Source organism: Microcaecilia unicolor, chromosome 2, assembly GCF_901765095.1.
Source record: "Microcaecilia unicolor chromosome 2, aMicUni1.1, whole genome shotgun sequence".
NCBI classification, from domain to species: Eukaryota; Metazoa; Chordata; class Amphibia; order Gymnophiona; family Siphonopidae; genus Microcaecilia; species Microcaecilia unicolor.
The window spans coordinates 588,532,056-588,548,023 of NC_044032.1; the positions used below are offsets into that span (position 1 = coordinate 588,532,056).

General features: G+C 45.1%; 1 protein-coding gene across 2 annotated transcripts in view; it reads right to left on the reverse strand.

Annotated features, from left to right (window-relative positions):
* The window catches only part of GALNT7 (polypeptide N-acetylgalactosaminyltransferase 7), a 376,325-nt gene that overhangs the window by 111,906 nt on the left and 248,451 nt on the right, over positions 1–15,968 (reverse strand). For both annotated transcript variants that reach the window (XM_030191545.1, XM_030191546.1), the window contains exon 5: positions 2,346–2,425. In XM_030191545.1, the coding sequence (XP_030047405.1) occupies positions 2,346–2,425 (80 nt within the window). The remainder of the gene's footprint in view (positions 1–2,345; positions 2,426–15,968) is intronic.

A 15,968-nucleotide genomic window follows, 5' to 3' on the forward strand; every position in this document is an offset into this window, starting at 1 on the left:
AGGCTAAGTTCCATAGGTTTCTATGGAACTTTGGGAGGCTAAGTGCTTTGAAAATATGCCTCAAAGTGATCTTCAAATTCTGGCTATCGGAATCCGCATCACCAGCCAGCACATGGGACATAGCAATGCGGGAGATGGTGAACTTGGAGTTAAGATCAGAGAGAACAGTGAAAGCCCTGTCCGAAATATATATTGCTCTTTGGAAACAATATCAACTGTATCAACAGGCAGAAGATAATTACTTTGGTCAGTGCAAATGATCACTCTCAGCTGCCTGTCTACTGATGCTTCTTTTCTACCTAGACCATGCCTGAGAAAGAAAAGACTAGAAGGCCATTGTGAAGGAAGGTCTCCTAGGTCGTGTACTGTTTCTTTGTGTTAAGGCAGTGGAAGAGCACTTTGAAAAAGGGGGAAGACGTGGGGGGGGGGGGGGGGGGGAGCAGAATGGGGTTTACATAAAACTTGGGGCCAAGGGTAAACTTCATTGCATTTGTTTTTTTACAAGCATACTTTGTAGTCACTGGTCTATGTTTATGAGTTCATATACTGTTTGGTTTGCTACCTAGTTCTCTCTTAATAAAGGTATTTTTAAAAAAATAAATACAATAAAATATTAGTACAATACAAATAATACCAAATAAAAACATGGAATAACATTCAAATAACAAAGATATAATACAATGTCAGCATGATACCAATGAGACACATAATAAGCATGCATTAGAACATTCAAACAACATAGATATGATGCTAATGCTTTTCCTACAATACAAGTTATATGTATAGTCAAACAAGATATGAGTAACTGGTCTAAGTTACAGGGTGTGCAGCAAGGTAGTCAGGGCTTGGGAGAACAGCCAGGCTTTCAACTGCTTTCTGAAGTAGAGGTAGTCTCAAGTTAGATTTAGCCACTCTGGGAGTAAGTTCCAGAGTGTGGGGACTACTCCTAAGAAGGCTCGCTGGCTGGTATAGCATTGTACAATTTCTTTTGATGAGGGTACAGATAGTGATGCTCCTTGAGAGGACCTTAGAGGTCTCAAAGGTGTATAGAGAGCTAATCTATTACTTATACTCTGACCCATTTTGTCTGAAGTCCAAAGAGCAAGGATAAAACCAGTACTCCCAAGCAACAGTGCAAGCATGCCTCAGAAGTGGAAGGAACAAAGCACCAAGATGATCTAAGCTGGTGAAAAACGGTGTCTTTATTGATTGCTGTATATTCAGTCTTGGCCAAAGAACAGGTACAATAATGCGGTTCCAGACAAACTCACTCAGCATAGGCCGTGTTTCTGCTATACTGCCTTCATCAGGAGTTGATCACAGTTGTAGACAGAGTAAGATTTCAAAAGGACTCGAATGATAAAAGAAAAATCTCAAGCGACTACATGCCACCTAAATATGGGCAGGCTTGGCCCAAAATATAGGATTAAAAGATGCCATATAGTTTTGGATCTCCAAGCTCCAAGCTTAATGCCTGAGGAGCTTGAAAATCAAACAGAGGTTTGCATTTAGCCCTGTAAGGTACTGGTAGATGATGTAGTTTTTGCAAAAACAGTGTGATGTGGTGACGCCACTTGCAGCCTTCTATCAGTTGTGCTGCAGCATTCTGAATTAGTTGGAGCTGGTGCAAACTCTTTTCATTTTCACCAGTGTACAATGTATAGTAGTCCAGGCCTGATGTTATCATGGTATGGACCATAAATATATATATGGTAGCTGTCATTTTCTAGACAAATCGATGTATGATTTTTCCCAATAATACTCTCCCAATATATTTAACAATTAAGATTTCTTCTGCAAAATTAAATGAAAGAAGGTTGAACATTAAGGAGACTGAAGTAAGTAGAAGAAGAGTGATTGTACAAGAATGATGCCAAATACAACATGATCACCCCCATTTATCGAGGACTAAATGGAAAAACTGAGGATACCACAAAGACAGAAACTTCTTTTTCTTTACAAGAACAGGAAACATCTCATTACTTTAAATATGAAGGATTGTTATTAACTGTGCAAAGCAGCACACAACATTTTATTATGCTGTAGGGGAATCTGATTTATGGGTCATACATTCCATTTTAGATTCAAAAATTTAATTCAGAGTCAAGCTCTTTGTGTTGGCAAACGGGTCTCCTGTATATGTTTAGTAGGTATGTCCTTGTGTCAAATGTTTTTGTAAACTAGATCAACTTTCCTGACACCCTATTTAAAATGAACATTTTAACGATATTACAGTAATTTTATCTGTCCAGAAGATACAACATGCAGACACAAAGAATACAATCAGGAGAAAGATGGTTTTAGAACTTCCATGGACTCTCTAGGAATAAACAGGACCCTCTTACCTGTCTTTTGATATGGGAGCTACCAGAGGTGCATACCAGTTGATTCCAACCTCACAATGGGCATCAAGGTATATCAAAACCTAGAAAAAATTAAATGAAAATGAAAAATGTCTAATTTAGTACACCACACTCACACTTAAAAAATACTCATAATTAAGAAACTCTGATCCATCCTATTTCCCCTGTCAGTCTTCCTTCTTTATAAATGTTAAGACTTAAAAAAACAGCACAAAGTGCGTCCAAGCATCTCATCTCCTAATAAAAAATGAACTGGCTGTCAAAACATCAATTAGACACATTTATCATGTGCATTCATGTAAATTTAAAATTTTCATGAACAATATGAGAGTTCAATCAGTGGCTCTGCAGGAAAGAGCTAATTATATTCTTTTATAGAGAAAGTCTGGCAAGACTTCAGCTGCTGAAAATCATCACAGTGAAGTATTCAAGATCAGGGGCAGAGGAATTACTTTCTTAATTCGAGGGGCCAAACACACTGATCTCTGGGCCCATCACCAAGCTCTTTAGTTGCTCATGCTGCACTCAGCAAAAATATTGGTCAGACCATGGCCCCAGTGGCCTACTCTATTCTACTGTTTATGTCTAAAATAATTTTTATGAACCTTGGGCTCAAAATTACTGGGCTAGTCTACAAGCAGATTGTTCTCATGTTTAAAAAGCCCAGACACTCTCAGAACTCAGAATCATATTCAGCAAGGTTCAAGGCCATGAGCCATTCCCACACCACTCTAACCTTCAGAAACTGTCACCTCAAGGACTGCTAAATCTCTCCAATGCAAAGAACCCAGCAACAGTTCACACAGCAGCGAGCTGCCACTTTTTCCAGTTTTGATCTGCTCAGCACTGCAGTCCTCAATAAATCCCAAACAAATCTGCTATGGGACTGTGACATCTCAATCCAAGAAGTCTAACCCTCTTGACAGACTGCACAGATTCCAATGTAAGGTGACCTAAATTTCAATTTATACATCTGCATCAAGGCTCAATTTATTAGCAAAACTTACTAGTAAAGTTATCTGTCAAGACCCATAACAGTGCTACAACTGTATCTATTAGAACAAAATTAATGTAATAGGCCTTAGGAGGCCATTTTCTCTCCTCAGCACTTCAAGAAAACACACACATTTACAAAGAAAAAGATCACTATTTTTATACCAATTCAGGATTTATTTTATTTTTGTTACATTTGTACCCCGCACTTTCCCACTCATGGCAGGCTCAATGTGGCTTACATGGGGCAATAGAGGGTTAAGTGACTTGCCCAGAGTCACAAGGAGCTGCATGTGCCTGAAGTGAGAATTGAACTCAGTTCCACAGTTCCCCAGGACCAAAGTCCACCACCCTAACCACTAGGCCACTCCTCCATCTCTTACTGCTGTTGCCTAATAAGGAGAAAATACAGCCCAATGTTCAGAGATTGGCGGTCCAGCTCCATCAGGCACAGTTAACTCCTGGCAGCAGCAGTAGGACTATGTTAAGCTGCCACAGGTAAAGTCATAACAACCCAGGAGGAACCTGCTTGGAGTGCCAGTTAAGCCAAAGAGCAATAGTATGGCTATCAGGCCTCCAAGAAGGTTTGGCTAACCTACAAGGAAAGACAACAGGTAAATTTGCATGGGCAGGATGAATGTTTCCATAAGAAGTTCATGAACTTTTTGTCTGTTCCTAGTTGTCTTTATTTTATTTTTATTCTATTTCCTTTGATGATTACATATTAAGTTAACAAAATAAGGGGAATGAAAAATGGAGGAAAGCGGAACACAAATTGGATAAAGAGAGTAGAGAAACGAGTCCAAATGAAAAATGGGATTAGAAAGCAAAAAAAAAATGGAACAAGAAGCTGAGCAGGTAATAAGCAGAGTGCAAAGGAACAGTGTGGAAGCAGAGAGAAACACGAAGAGGAGGGTCCTAGGGGGACATGTATTCATTCTAGACAAAACTGGCATCTTCACAGGATCTGCCAATCAAAGGACCAACAAGAAAGATACTATAATACTTGAGTTATTGCAGATGTAAATGCTGCTACATATGGGTAACCTCCCACCCTCTCTACTTTTTTGGAAGCCCAGTATAATCACTTGATTGTAATATAGTAACTGTTCAGCCCAGAAGGACAATCATTTGTCAAAAGAAAGGCACAGTGCACACCCAACCATATAAAACTGAATGAGAAATACAATGGTGGGAAATCAACAAACTCTCATTAAAAAACAGTGAGAAAAGGTATAGGATAAACCCAAAGGATCACTTAACAACAAGAGGATGATAAAAGCCATGAAAAAACCTACATGAACAGTGATTCAGCCCAAACAGCAGCAAATTGATTTTACTGTGCTTCCACAAAAGGCATGCAGGTCACCTATATGAAGTGGTAGTTACAAATCTAAACACCATACTGGGCTCACTATGTGACCATACAGGTCCCCTCTTTCAGAATAGGGTAGGGACAGGGCCAAAAGCAGCACAAAAAGGTAGGGGCAGGGTGTAGGACACGGCTCGGCAAACTTTTTAAACGCAAGGTCACATTAGTGCCTTTTGCCAGTAACAGACATTTGGGAGGGGAGGGGGAGGAGAGGTATCCCCCTCAGAGTTTGAATCAGGGAGTATGGATGACAAGTTTCCCTATCAGTATTAGCTCGACTATCTACTACTACCCTTGCAGATTTGTCCCATTTGATTACTACTAAATGAATACTAGCAATATTGTAAAAAAAAAAAAAAATTAACATGTGTGTGTGGAAGGGAGGTGGGGAGGGATTATTTCATTAATACTTTCCCCCCTCCCCCAAACAGACCTTAAATACAGTGTGCAGCCGCCAAAAAAGAAAACAATGCTAGGAATTATTAGGAAAGGGATAAAAAATAAGTAAGAATACTATAATGCCTCTGTATCACTTCATGGTTCAACCTTACTTTGAGTATTGTATGCAATTCTGGTTACCGTATCTCCTAAAAGAAATAGAGGAATTAGAAAAGGTTCAAACAGCAAGGAAAATGATTAAGGGGATGGAACTCACGCTTATATGAGGAAAGCCTTAACAGGTTAGGGCTCTTCAGCTTGGAAAAGAGACCCATGAGGGGGTATATAAGAGGTCTACAAAACAAAATCCTGAGTGGTGTAGAATGGGTAAATGTTAATCATTGTTTATTCTTTCAAAAAGTAATAAGATTTAGGAGACACTCAATGAAGTTACATGATAATACTTTTAAAGCAAACAGGAGGAAATATTTTTTTATTCAATGAACAGTTAAGCTCTGGAACTTGTTGCCACAGGATTTGGTAACAGCGGTTAGCATATCTGGGTTTAAAAAAAGGTTTGGACAAGTTCCTGGAGGAAAAGTCCATAAACTGTGTGATGGAGATAGTGATGAGCCCTGCACTGGAGTGCCTGTTCCTTTTAATCACCAGTGGAATCTTCATTCTATGGAAGTAAAAATGAGCTTGTGCAGGTTTTCCAGTTAACCAAATGCCTTTTTATTGTTTTTCCACACAATATCTTCAGTGTCAGAAACTCAAAGCTCATTTGCGATCTACTTATATTTTTCATAAATCCTATTGGACGCCTGCAAAACTTGCTAAAGTAAATCGTAATATATCAAATTTGTGCTGGTCATGTCAATCTGCTGTGGGATCCCTTGATCATATGCTTTTTCACTGTCATAATTTGCAACCGTTTTGGAAACTGATTTGGGACATTATTCAGAAGTTATTTGGCATTCCAGATGCTTTGTCTTTTAAAGTGCTAATCCTTAAAGCATCCACCCCTGGTTTGTCAGTTCCACTAAAACATGTAAAATTGTTTAATTTGATGATTTTGCTTGCTCTTCACTTGATTGTTTTACATTGGAAAAATAATCTGCACGTCTCATTTCATGAATGGTGGAATTTGCTCTGTTCATATAGGCCAGTGATGACGAACCTAGGGCACGCCCTCTCTGTTGGCATGCGCGCCGTCACCTCAGCCAGTTCCAGCCCCCCTCTGAATAAAAGTCATATCTGCATCAGGCCTCCCTCCCTCCCACCCAGCACCAAGCCACCCGAGCACCAGGTCGCCCGCCCGCCCGCCCTCCCTCCGAGCACCAGGGCCCCCCCTCTGAAATTTAAAAGTCATACCTGGTCGGGGTTAAGGCAGCGTCGGCAGTGAAAAGCGCTGGCTCAGCGAACCTTCAGCCTTCCCTTCTGTCTCTCAAGCGCTGGTCCTGCCCTCATTTCCTGTTTCCGCAAGGGCGGGACCAACGCTTGAGAGACAGAAGGGAAGGCTGAAGGCGCGCTGAGCCAGCACACTTTTCGCTGCTGCTGCTGACGCCACCTTAACCCCGACCAGGTATGACTTTTAAATTTCAGAGGGGGGGGGGGGGCCTTGGTGCTCGGACGGAGGGAGGGCGGGCGGGCTGGTGCTGGGTGGGTGGGAGGGAGGCCTGATGCCTGGTACTTGGTGGGAGGGTGGGATGCCTGGTGCTGGGTGAGAAGGAGGGATGCCTGGTGCAAGGGAGGGATGCCTGATGCCTGGTGGGAGGGAGGGAGGGAGGGATGCCGCCTGGTGCTTGGTGGGTAAGACTTTTCCTGAAAGTCAGGCAAAAACAACAGCTGATTCAGGTGAAAGGAGGACACTACCTTAGGAAGAAAGGAAGGAACTGTGCGTACTGTAACTCCTTCTGACGAAAAATGGAGAAAAGGCTCATGACATGACAATGCCTGAAATTCCAAAACCAAGCGTGCCGAAGAGATGGCGACAAGGAAAACAGTTTTCAGTATGAGATCTTTTAAAGATGCACGCTGTAACGGTTCAAAGGGTGCTTTTTGTAGGGCCCTCAGGACCAAATTAAGATTCCACTGCGGGCAGAGTGAATGTATCAGAGGCCTAAGGAGACTCACGCCCTTCAAGAAACGAAGAACATCCGGATGGGAGACTAACGAAGGATGAAGTAGGTGGACTCTATAACAAGCCAGGGCCACAACCTGAACATGCAGAGAATTGTAAGCAAGACCTCGCTTCAGACAATCCTGCAGAAAAGTCAAAATGCGTGGAAGAGGGAGTGGCCAAGATGGCGCTGACACGCTGAGAGGAGTGAGACCGTTCGGTTGGGACTGCTGAAGTTTCTTTGGGTTTTTTCCCCTAGTTTTTCTGTTATGCCTCATACTAAGAGAAAGGGGACAGTAAGGGCTTTACCATTACCTGCCCTTGCTTCCTCCCCAATACAAGAAACCCTAGACGGCTTCGCACTCCGGCACCCACAGATTAGTGGGTTCTGCTCTGAGCATTGAGGAAGGAACCTTGACGCTCCGGGAACATGAGACAACGTTCTCACCTCTGGACGCCAAAGCACCACCATGCCCTGCCGTGACGCGGGAAGAGAAGACAGGCCCCAACCTTGCGGAAGTCGCTCAGATTGGGGCCAGTGGTAATGGCTTTTCCTTGGAGTGATTTGCGACAGGATTTGTGACTTCTGATAGGAAGGGACTGTTGAACCCTCCCGTGGTGGTTACGCTAGACATCCTCTGGCAGGCAATTGAGAGACTAAATTCCTCGGTTACAAAATCAACTAGGAAACTGCAAACCTTGTTTCTACAGTGGAGCAGCTCTCCAAGTCAATGGATAAATTACAGCAGGACTTTAATGATCAGGTACAAAAATCTCAAATTGATGTTTCCAAGATTAAGGACAATATGGCAGATGTCATGAAAGTTAACTTGATTATACATCAGAAAATTGAACAAATTGAAAACTATAATAGACGTTTGAATCTGAGGATATTAAACTTTCCAAGGCCAATTGGAGTCCTTCCATTAGAATTGTTTAAGAAATATCTTACTGAAATTTTAAAGATTCCTTTTCAAAATATTCCTCCTATAATCTCTATATATAAAAGGCACCTCCAACGTTCTAATGAAGCCTCCAGCCGGAAGTTTGAGGCGGTCTAGATATCCGGTGTGCCCATGAGTGTCTGCCCCGCCCTCGCGTCACAACGTGATGATGTCGAGGGCGGAGCAATGACACTCGAGGGGCGAAATGGACAAGGCACAGGCGCGGAGCAAGAAAAAAAAAAAAAAAGAGTGTCCCGACACGGAGCGAACCAGGAACAACGTGGGACGGAGGGAGGCAGGCAGGCAGGCAGCCTCAACGTCGGAGGGTGAAACGGACAAGGCACAGGCGCGGAGGCGGACCAAGATTGCCGCTCACCACACTCCCTCAGAGTTCACAGAACACCGGCAACTGCAACCCCTCCCACCCACACACCCAAAAACAGGGTCAACGCGCACTCGCTCCTGCACCCCCCCCAGGGCCGTCGCTCCCGCGCCCCCCCCCCCCCCCCCGGAGGCCGCCACTCACTCCCCGAGGTCGGCGGAGGCAGCGCTTTAAAGTAATGCCAGCTGACAGGAAGAGAAGCACAGCACAGCAGCCTCGCGTTCAGCTTTCCCCTTCTCTCTCTGCGTCCCGCCCTCATTTCCTGTTTCGCAGAGAGAGAAGGGGAAAGCGGAACGCGAGGCTGCTGTACTGTGCTTATCTTCCTCTCAGCTGGCATTACTTTAAAGCCTGCCTCCGTCGACCTCGGGGGGTGAGTGGCGGCCTCCGGTGGGGGGGGGGGGGGAGCGAGTGCCTTGCGACCCTGTGTTTGTGTGGGTGGGAAGGGTTGCAGTTGCCGGGGTTCTGCAAACATTGAAGGACTGCGGTGAGTGGTGACCTCGGGGTGGGGGGGAGTCAGTGACCAGGGGGGGGAGGGGGTGTTGTTCTCAGAGGGACGGAGGGAGGGGGCCTGGAAATCAGAGGACACAGAGGAAGAGGGAGGGAGGGGCCCTGGAAATCAAAGACCACAGAGGGAGACGGAGGGAGAGAAAGGGAGGAAGGGAGGGAGGGAGGGGACGCCTACAATTCATAGGGGACAGGGAGGAGGGCCTACAACTCAGAGGGCAGAGAGACAGGGAGGGGGACACTCTATATGGGTGAAAGGAAACATACAGAGACATATGGAGAGGAGGGGAGACCAGGGGGAGAGAACAGATTGCTCGATGTGGACAGGAGAGGACGCCAGGGGACAGGACACACTACACTCACTCAGACAGACACACACTCTGGCTCTGTCTCAATCACACACTCACTCACACTCTCTCTCTCTCACACACACTCTCTCCTAACAGTTCCCTTAAAAACAAAATTACCATTACAGAACCTTGCTAGCGCCCGTTTCATTGCGTTCAGAAACGGGCCTTTTTTCCTAGTTAAGATATACTTCCTTCCTATGAAGAAGAAGAAGTTAGGAGGGTCTCCTGAAGATCTAGAACAGGCCCAAGAGGAAGAAAAATCTAATGACTTAAGAGACATTTCCTTGATTTTAGAAGATTCGTTATCAGAAGTTACTAACAGGGCAAGATTTCAATGTGATTTTGAAATTATACTTTAAGAATGCCCGTCAAAAGTTATGCAGTTGTGGATATTTCCGGATGTTACCAGATCCACTAAAGATAGATGAAAAAGTTTTCTGGACATGAGAGAAGAAGTAAAGACTTTGGGGGCTACTTTTTTTCTAGCCTATCCCTGTAAATGTATAGTGCGATATTTGGGAGTAAAATAGGTTTTCTTTGTACCAGACCAGCTTAGAGCTTTCATAGACCTGAAGAGGGTGACTGGGAATGTAACATCTGCTTAATTAGCTGTACATGGAAATGTAGCTGTGGGTAACTGGCTTGGGCTTTACTTATTAATTATACACCTATTGATTTTTTTTCCTCTTACTAGTCACTCTCCCGCTATTGGTGGTCTAAGGAAGGGATAAATGCGCTGCTATGTAGTTTCTTAATAACTTTTTTCTTTTCTTACTCTGTATAAGAGAATATGCTGTATTTTCCCATAAGTTGCATGTAACAAGTTTATGCTTGTGTATTATAAATTGAAAGAACAAATGAATAAATAAATGCATGGAAGAGATGCCTGAAATGGAGGGAATGCCATATCTGCACACCAGAACTCAAAAATCCACCAAATCTGTGCATACGCCACGGCTTATGTAAAGCGGGAGATATCCTCCATTTGAACTGGACCCTGAACTAGCAGGCCAGGAAGAGGGAACAGCGGAAACGGCTTGTCTGCTTTCAAGTGAACGAGATCTGAATACCAAGGGTGACGAGGCCAATCCGGCGTTGTAAGAATCACCCCACCTGGATGTCGTAGAACTCTGTGGAGACCTCTGCACACGTACAAAAGAACGCCCACCGGCCAGGGCTGGACAAGCGCATCAATGCCCTCTGCGCTGTACTCCCTCTTTCTGTTGAAGAATCACGGAGCCTTGGAATTGCACCGAGTCACCATAAGATCCACGGTCGGCGTTCCCCACTTGCAGGTGATCAGTCAAAATACTGACTCCACCAGATCCCATTCCCCCTAGTCCAACATATGCCTGCTCAGATAATCCGCCTGAATATTCTGAAATCCCGCTATATGTGCTGCCGATATCAGATGTAAATGTGCTTCCGCCCACTGAGCTTCATGCGCTAGAGCCGCACTGTGTGTGCCCCCTTGACAGCTGAAGTAGGCTACCACTGTCATGTTGTCAGAGAGAACCCGAACTAGTTTGACCGTCACCAAAAAAAAGAAACTCCAATAGAGCCAATCAGACTGCTCGAAGCTCCAGCCAATCAACCACTGTGCCTCCTCTGAAGACCAAATGCCCTGGGTCACACGGCCCAGACAGTTAGCCCCCCCACCCCAAGAGGCTCGCATTTGTCGTGATGACTGTTCACAGGGGGGTCGCTAGTGGGAGACTGCGCTGAAGAGATGACTTTTGCAGCCACTACTGCGTGCTGTGCCTGTCCAACAGAGTGAGATCTTAATCTTGGGACACCAGGGACCAACGGCTCAAGAGAGACTGCTGCAATGGACGCATGTGTGCTCGAGCCCTCGGTACAACTTCCAAGGTCGCTGCCATCAATCCCAGAGTCTGAATCTAATCCCCAAAACAAGGATGGGGACACTGAAGCAGAGCTCTGATCTGCATCTGTAACTTGACACACCAGTGTTCTGGCAAGAACACCCTGCCCTGAGATGTGTTGAAACGGACCCCCAGATATTCTAGAACTTTTGAGAAAGTTGATCCATCCCAACGATTGTAACACTGCGATGACTTGCAAAGTTGCCTGGCCGCTCTCCTGGGTCATCACACAGGGATTCCAAGAAATAATCTGCGACAGGAACTGCAAATTCTAACCATCTGAAATAAAATGTCTAGGGCCCACTGATCTGTAATGATGCAGGTCCACCCCTCGAGAAACAGGGACAGCTGTCCCCGAATCAGAGCCCAGGAGGGACCCCGCGCCCCATCATTGGGCCGGATGGGAACTAGAGGAATGCCGAGATGCGGATGCTGGGGTCCACTTAGCCCGAAAGGATTGTTTATTGGAATAAAGAGACCGCAGGGCTATAGCTTACTGCCCTGATTGGTACTGGCGCGTGTCCCAAAACTGGAAGCACGAGGAACTGGACCAAGGGGAAGGCTTAGCCTTATCCTCTGGCAAGTGCGGAGATTTGGAATCGCCCAGATCCTTACCCAACTTGTCTAGGTCCCCTCCAAACAACAGTTTGCCCTTGAAAGGCAACTTCACTAGCCACTGTTTAGAAGGGAAGTCTGCTACCCAGTCGCGCAGCCATAATAATCGCCTAGTGGTGACTGCCAGAGACATTTGCTTAGTCGAAGGGCATATCACTCATACAATGAATCCACCAGATATGCCAGTCCCGATTCCACATCTAGCAATTGACAAGGAAGTGAAACCTCAGAGGTCTGAAGGTCATCATCAAACTGCTGTACCCAACTAAGGCAGGCCCGAGCAGCATAAAAGCTACAGATAGCCTGCAAAGATAGTTCTGACATATAAAAGGACAGTTTAAGAGAGACACCTCAAGCTTTCTATCCTGAACATCCTTTAGTGCCACCCCTCCCTCTACTGGAAGGGTGGTCTTCTTGGTGACCGCTGTCACCAAGGCATCCACTTTTGGCAGCCGAATCTTATCCAGCTCCGCTGGGGCCAAAGGATAAAGCCTAGCCATAGCCTTGGTTACCACTTTGTCTCCCATTGAGCAGATATGATCTCGTGCATGCACTGGAAATGATCTCGGCGGTTTTCGAGTGCTGGCCATCTTAGGGTTAGAGGTCGAAGGAGTGGCAGAGTCCAAGGATTCAATATTGAGAGCTTGCAGATCTTAAGAATAAAGGAAGGAAGTTCTTCCTTATGGAACACCCTCACCGCTATAGAGCTGCCTCCTGCAGAAGCTCACTGTCCTCCAACTCCAGCTGTGCTTGGGTGACAGCCTAGGTCCCCGAAAAACCAGTCTCTGACCATGGAGGAGATAGGGGGGCCAGGGACACCTCCCTTCAGAAACGGAGGCACAACGTTGCCTCTTTAGGGCAGGGTCCACAGAGACCAGTGGAGCAGTGCTCAGCAAGATCTGATCCAGAGAAGCCCCAAAACTAGGACAGGCAGCCTGACCAGATTGTTTGAGCAAATATGCTTTATGTAACAATAAAACAAACTCCGGGGAGAACAGGACCAGCAACCCCTCCCCAACAGACTCCCCGATCGAATCCGCTGATTGAATCAGCTTAACCAATTCTGTGGCCATGCCGTTTGATTTTTTTTTTTTTTTTTTACACAAACAAGGCCTGACATGGGAAGCTGCAAATAACAACACTCACCCAGCACTCGCTGACGTGGCATCCGCGAAGGTCAGTGACAGTTGCTGCAAAGAACTTCCACTACTCTCTTGTGCCCAAAATCTGAATATCAGAAACCTCCAACGCAAGTAGGTGATACAGCCAGGAACTGAACACTGACTGCTTTTTTTTTTTTTTTTAACGGGGAAGGTGAAAGGAGGAAAGGCAAGAGAGAGGAGCAGGGTTGGGAAAGGAACTTGAGGTGAACAGATATACCCCCTAAAGGTGGCACCACACAGCCATGCACCCCTAGGCTACACTGAACTACTGCCAGAACAGGAGCCAGAAGTTAAGAAGCCAAAAGCATGGGAAATGTCCATCCGCCTGCTGGAGATAGAGAATACTGACTGAGCTAGGAGTATGACGTCCCATATAGCACATCAGTTCGGTGCTCTGTATCTCCACCTGCTGGCAGATGGACACAACCCACTAGTCTCTGGATTCATCTGCTGCTGACTCTAAGGAATTACACATTTTCAAGACCTCCTGTCCTTTGCCCATCCCAGAGGCTGGTAATAATCCAAGGCTGCTCCTGAATGTCTTTGTTCACAACCCACTTCCCTCAGGCACACACACACTTTAGGCTGTTCTTCTTCCAGAGATGCAGTTCTTGAGCTGCAACCTGGTCTTGAACAGGCTTCCCTGTCCTGATTCCTGCTTTCAGGCTGGGTTTCCCTTACCCACCCTAAGTTCTCACACCATCACAGTTGCCACTGTTAGGGGCAGCACATATTCCTCAATTCAGCCTGAGTTTATTTAGCCACTTTGGGATCTCCCTCTCCTCCAAGGTTCCCGGCAGAGATACAGGCAACCCAAGACCCCTTGCTCCCACAAGTAAGGGTCCATATTACCTCAAAACTCCACCCCTTACATTAATCATTTAACAAACCCACTTTCTTTCTGCAGTTATTTCAACAACACTCCCTTTTACCTGGGCTTCCCTCCCACCCAGGGATATCCTACGCTCTCCCCTCAGTGACTCCAAGGAAAAGCCAATGCCACTCAGTAATCCCCATATAATGGGGGATTACACATGGAAGTAGCAAACATTAGCACTTCCATATGGAAGCACATGTAGGTTTTTGAAACTGACGCTTCCAGTATACGTGCTGGTAAATACATGTGTATTTGCCAACATATTTATACATACTGTAAAAAAAAAGGCTGCGTTCAGAAGAACCTTTTGTAAAATACTATGGGAATGGTGAACATCTGGAACTAGATGTCCTGATTTCTATCTCAACGCCTTACACAAAATTGGCTATTAGTCCTAAGAGCAACTGTAGGAACCCGCTTTTCGTTCACTCCTATAAAGAGCACAGAATTCTTTTCTGCTGTGCCACAACAGCACAAACAGATGTGATCCTTTTAAATATTGGTAATGCACTGCCCTAGCAGTGGCACTAGACACGGTATTAAAAAGTACACGTCACACGATCTTGTGCTGCAATGAAAACTAAAGCTTCTGCTTGGCAGCACTACTGCAGCTGGTCCCTCAGGACTAATACCTGAGACAAGGAGAAATATCCATTGTTAGTCCCAAAAATGGCAAAGATAGATCAGGATCAAGTATGAGTATTTTATATCACATTCATGCTGTATATCTCAGTGGGGGAGAGGAATACATCCTAAAGTGGAACTTAGTGAGTACAATGTTGATAGTTAATATGTTTGGATTGTTGTTTCAATCATGAATTGATAATGAATGTGACTATTAGGCAGACTGGATGGACTGGGCAGGTCCTTATCTGCTGCCATTTATTGTGTTACTCTGAGGGAGGAGGGTAGGGTTGGAACACTAATGTGGGTCCTGCTGGAGGTGGGCTATCTTTCCAGAAACCAGACTCCAACATGCTGCTCCATGGGGATTGGAGAATAGCATCTTGCCTCATGGATACCAGGAGGCCAAATAAGAAAGAGCAAGGGTTTTTTCCTTACTTGATGAAGACCTATTGTACCAAATATGAGTTATTGATTTTGCTGGATCAGATACCAATATAAAAATACAGCTTTAAAGACTTATTGGGACAGAATCAGATAAACTGGTCTGGCTTTCATTTTACTTTCCCCTTCCCCCTGGACAGGGCCATGCCTAGGGTCTCTGGCGTCCCCTGCAGACTATCAGTTGGCACCCCCGTGCAGACTATCAGTTGGCGCGCCCCCCCCCCCCCAGACCTGCCTGGCAATGTGATCCACATCCGCGAGCGAGGCTTCAAGGCGCATGGATGTCAAAGAATAAAGTGGTTGCTCAAAGCACATACTAACCACAATTGCTCAACTGCAAAACACTATACACAAACTTCTGCAAAAACACACTCATAACCTCACCAAACCATAACAGCACTAATTCCAAGGACAGGATGAGCTACAACCTTATGCGTGGAAAGGCAGCACTGTAATTACACCGGGCTCTAAAACACCAGTACACAACCTAGTGAAACAAACAAGCAAAAAAAAACCACCACCAAAAAGGGCTGAAAATTCTACACGCTAGCAGAATACTGCACCTTGATCACACTAATACAGTGGTTAAAGCCATTTGTCCATCTATCAGCACCATGAGTTGAGGACAAGCTAACCATGGGTCTGGCACCTGCCCTACTGAAAATTCTCTGTAATATTGGAGAAGTAATTTTTAATAAGGCAGATTTTGAAAAGTGCTTCAAATCTATGGACAGTACACAAATGCTTTGTTAATAAGGTTCACAAGTTTGAACTTAACCTATTTTCCCTGCTGTTATCCCACAACATTGCACTCCTGCCATGTACTATCACTGGTGGTAATTTTCTAAAGATATCGGCTCAGAGCCGGCAGAAGCCGTCACCTTACACTGTATCTGCAATGGGGAAATGGAAGCAAGTTCAAAAATGTTCCAGGTCCATGACAAATGATACTTG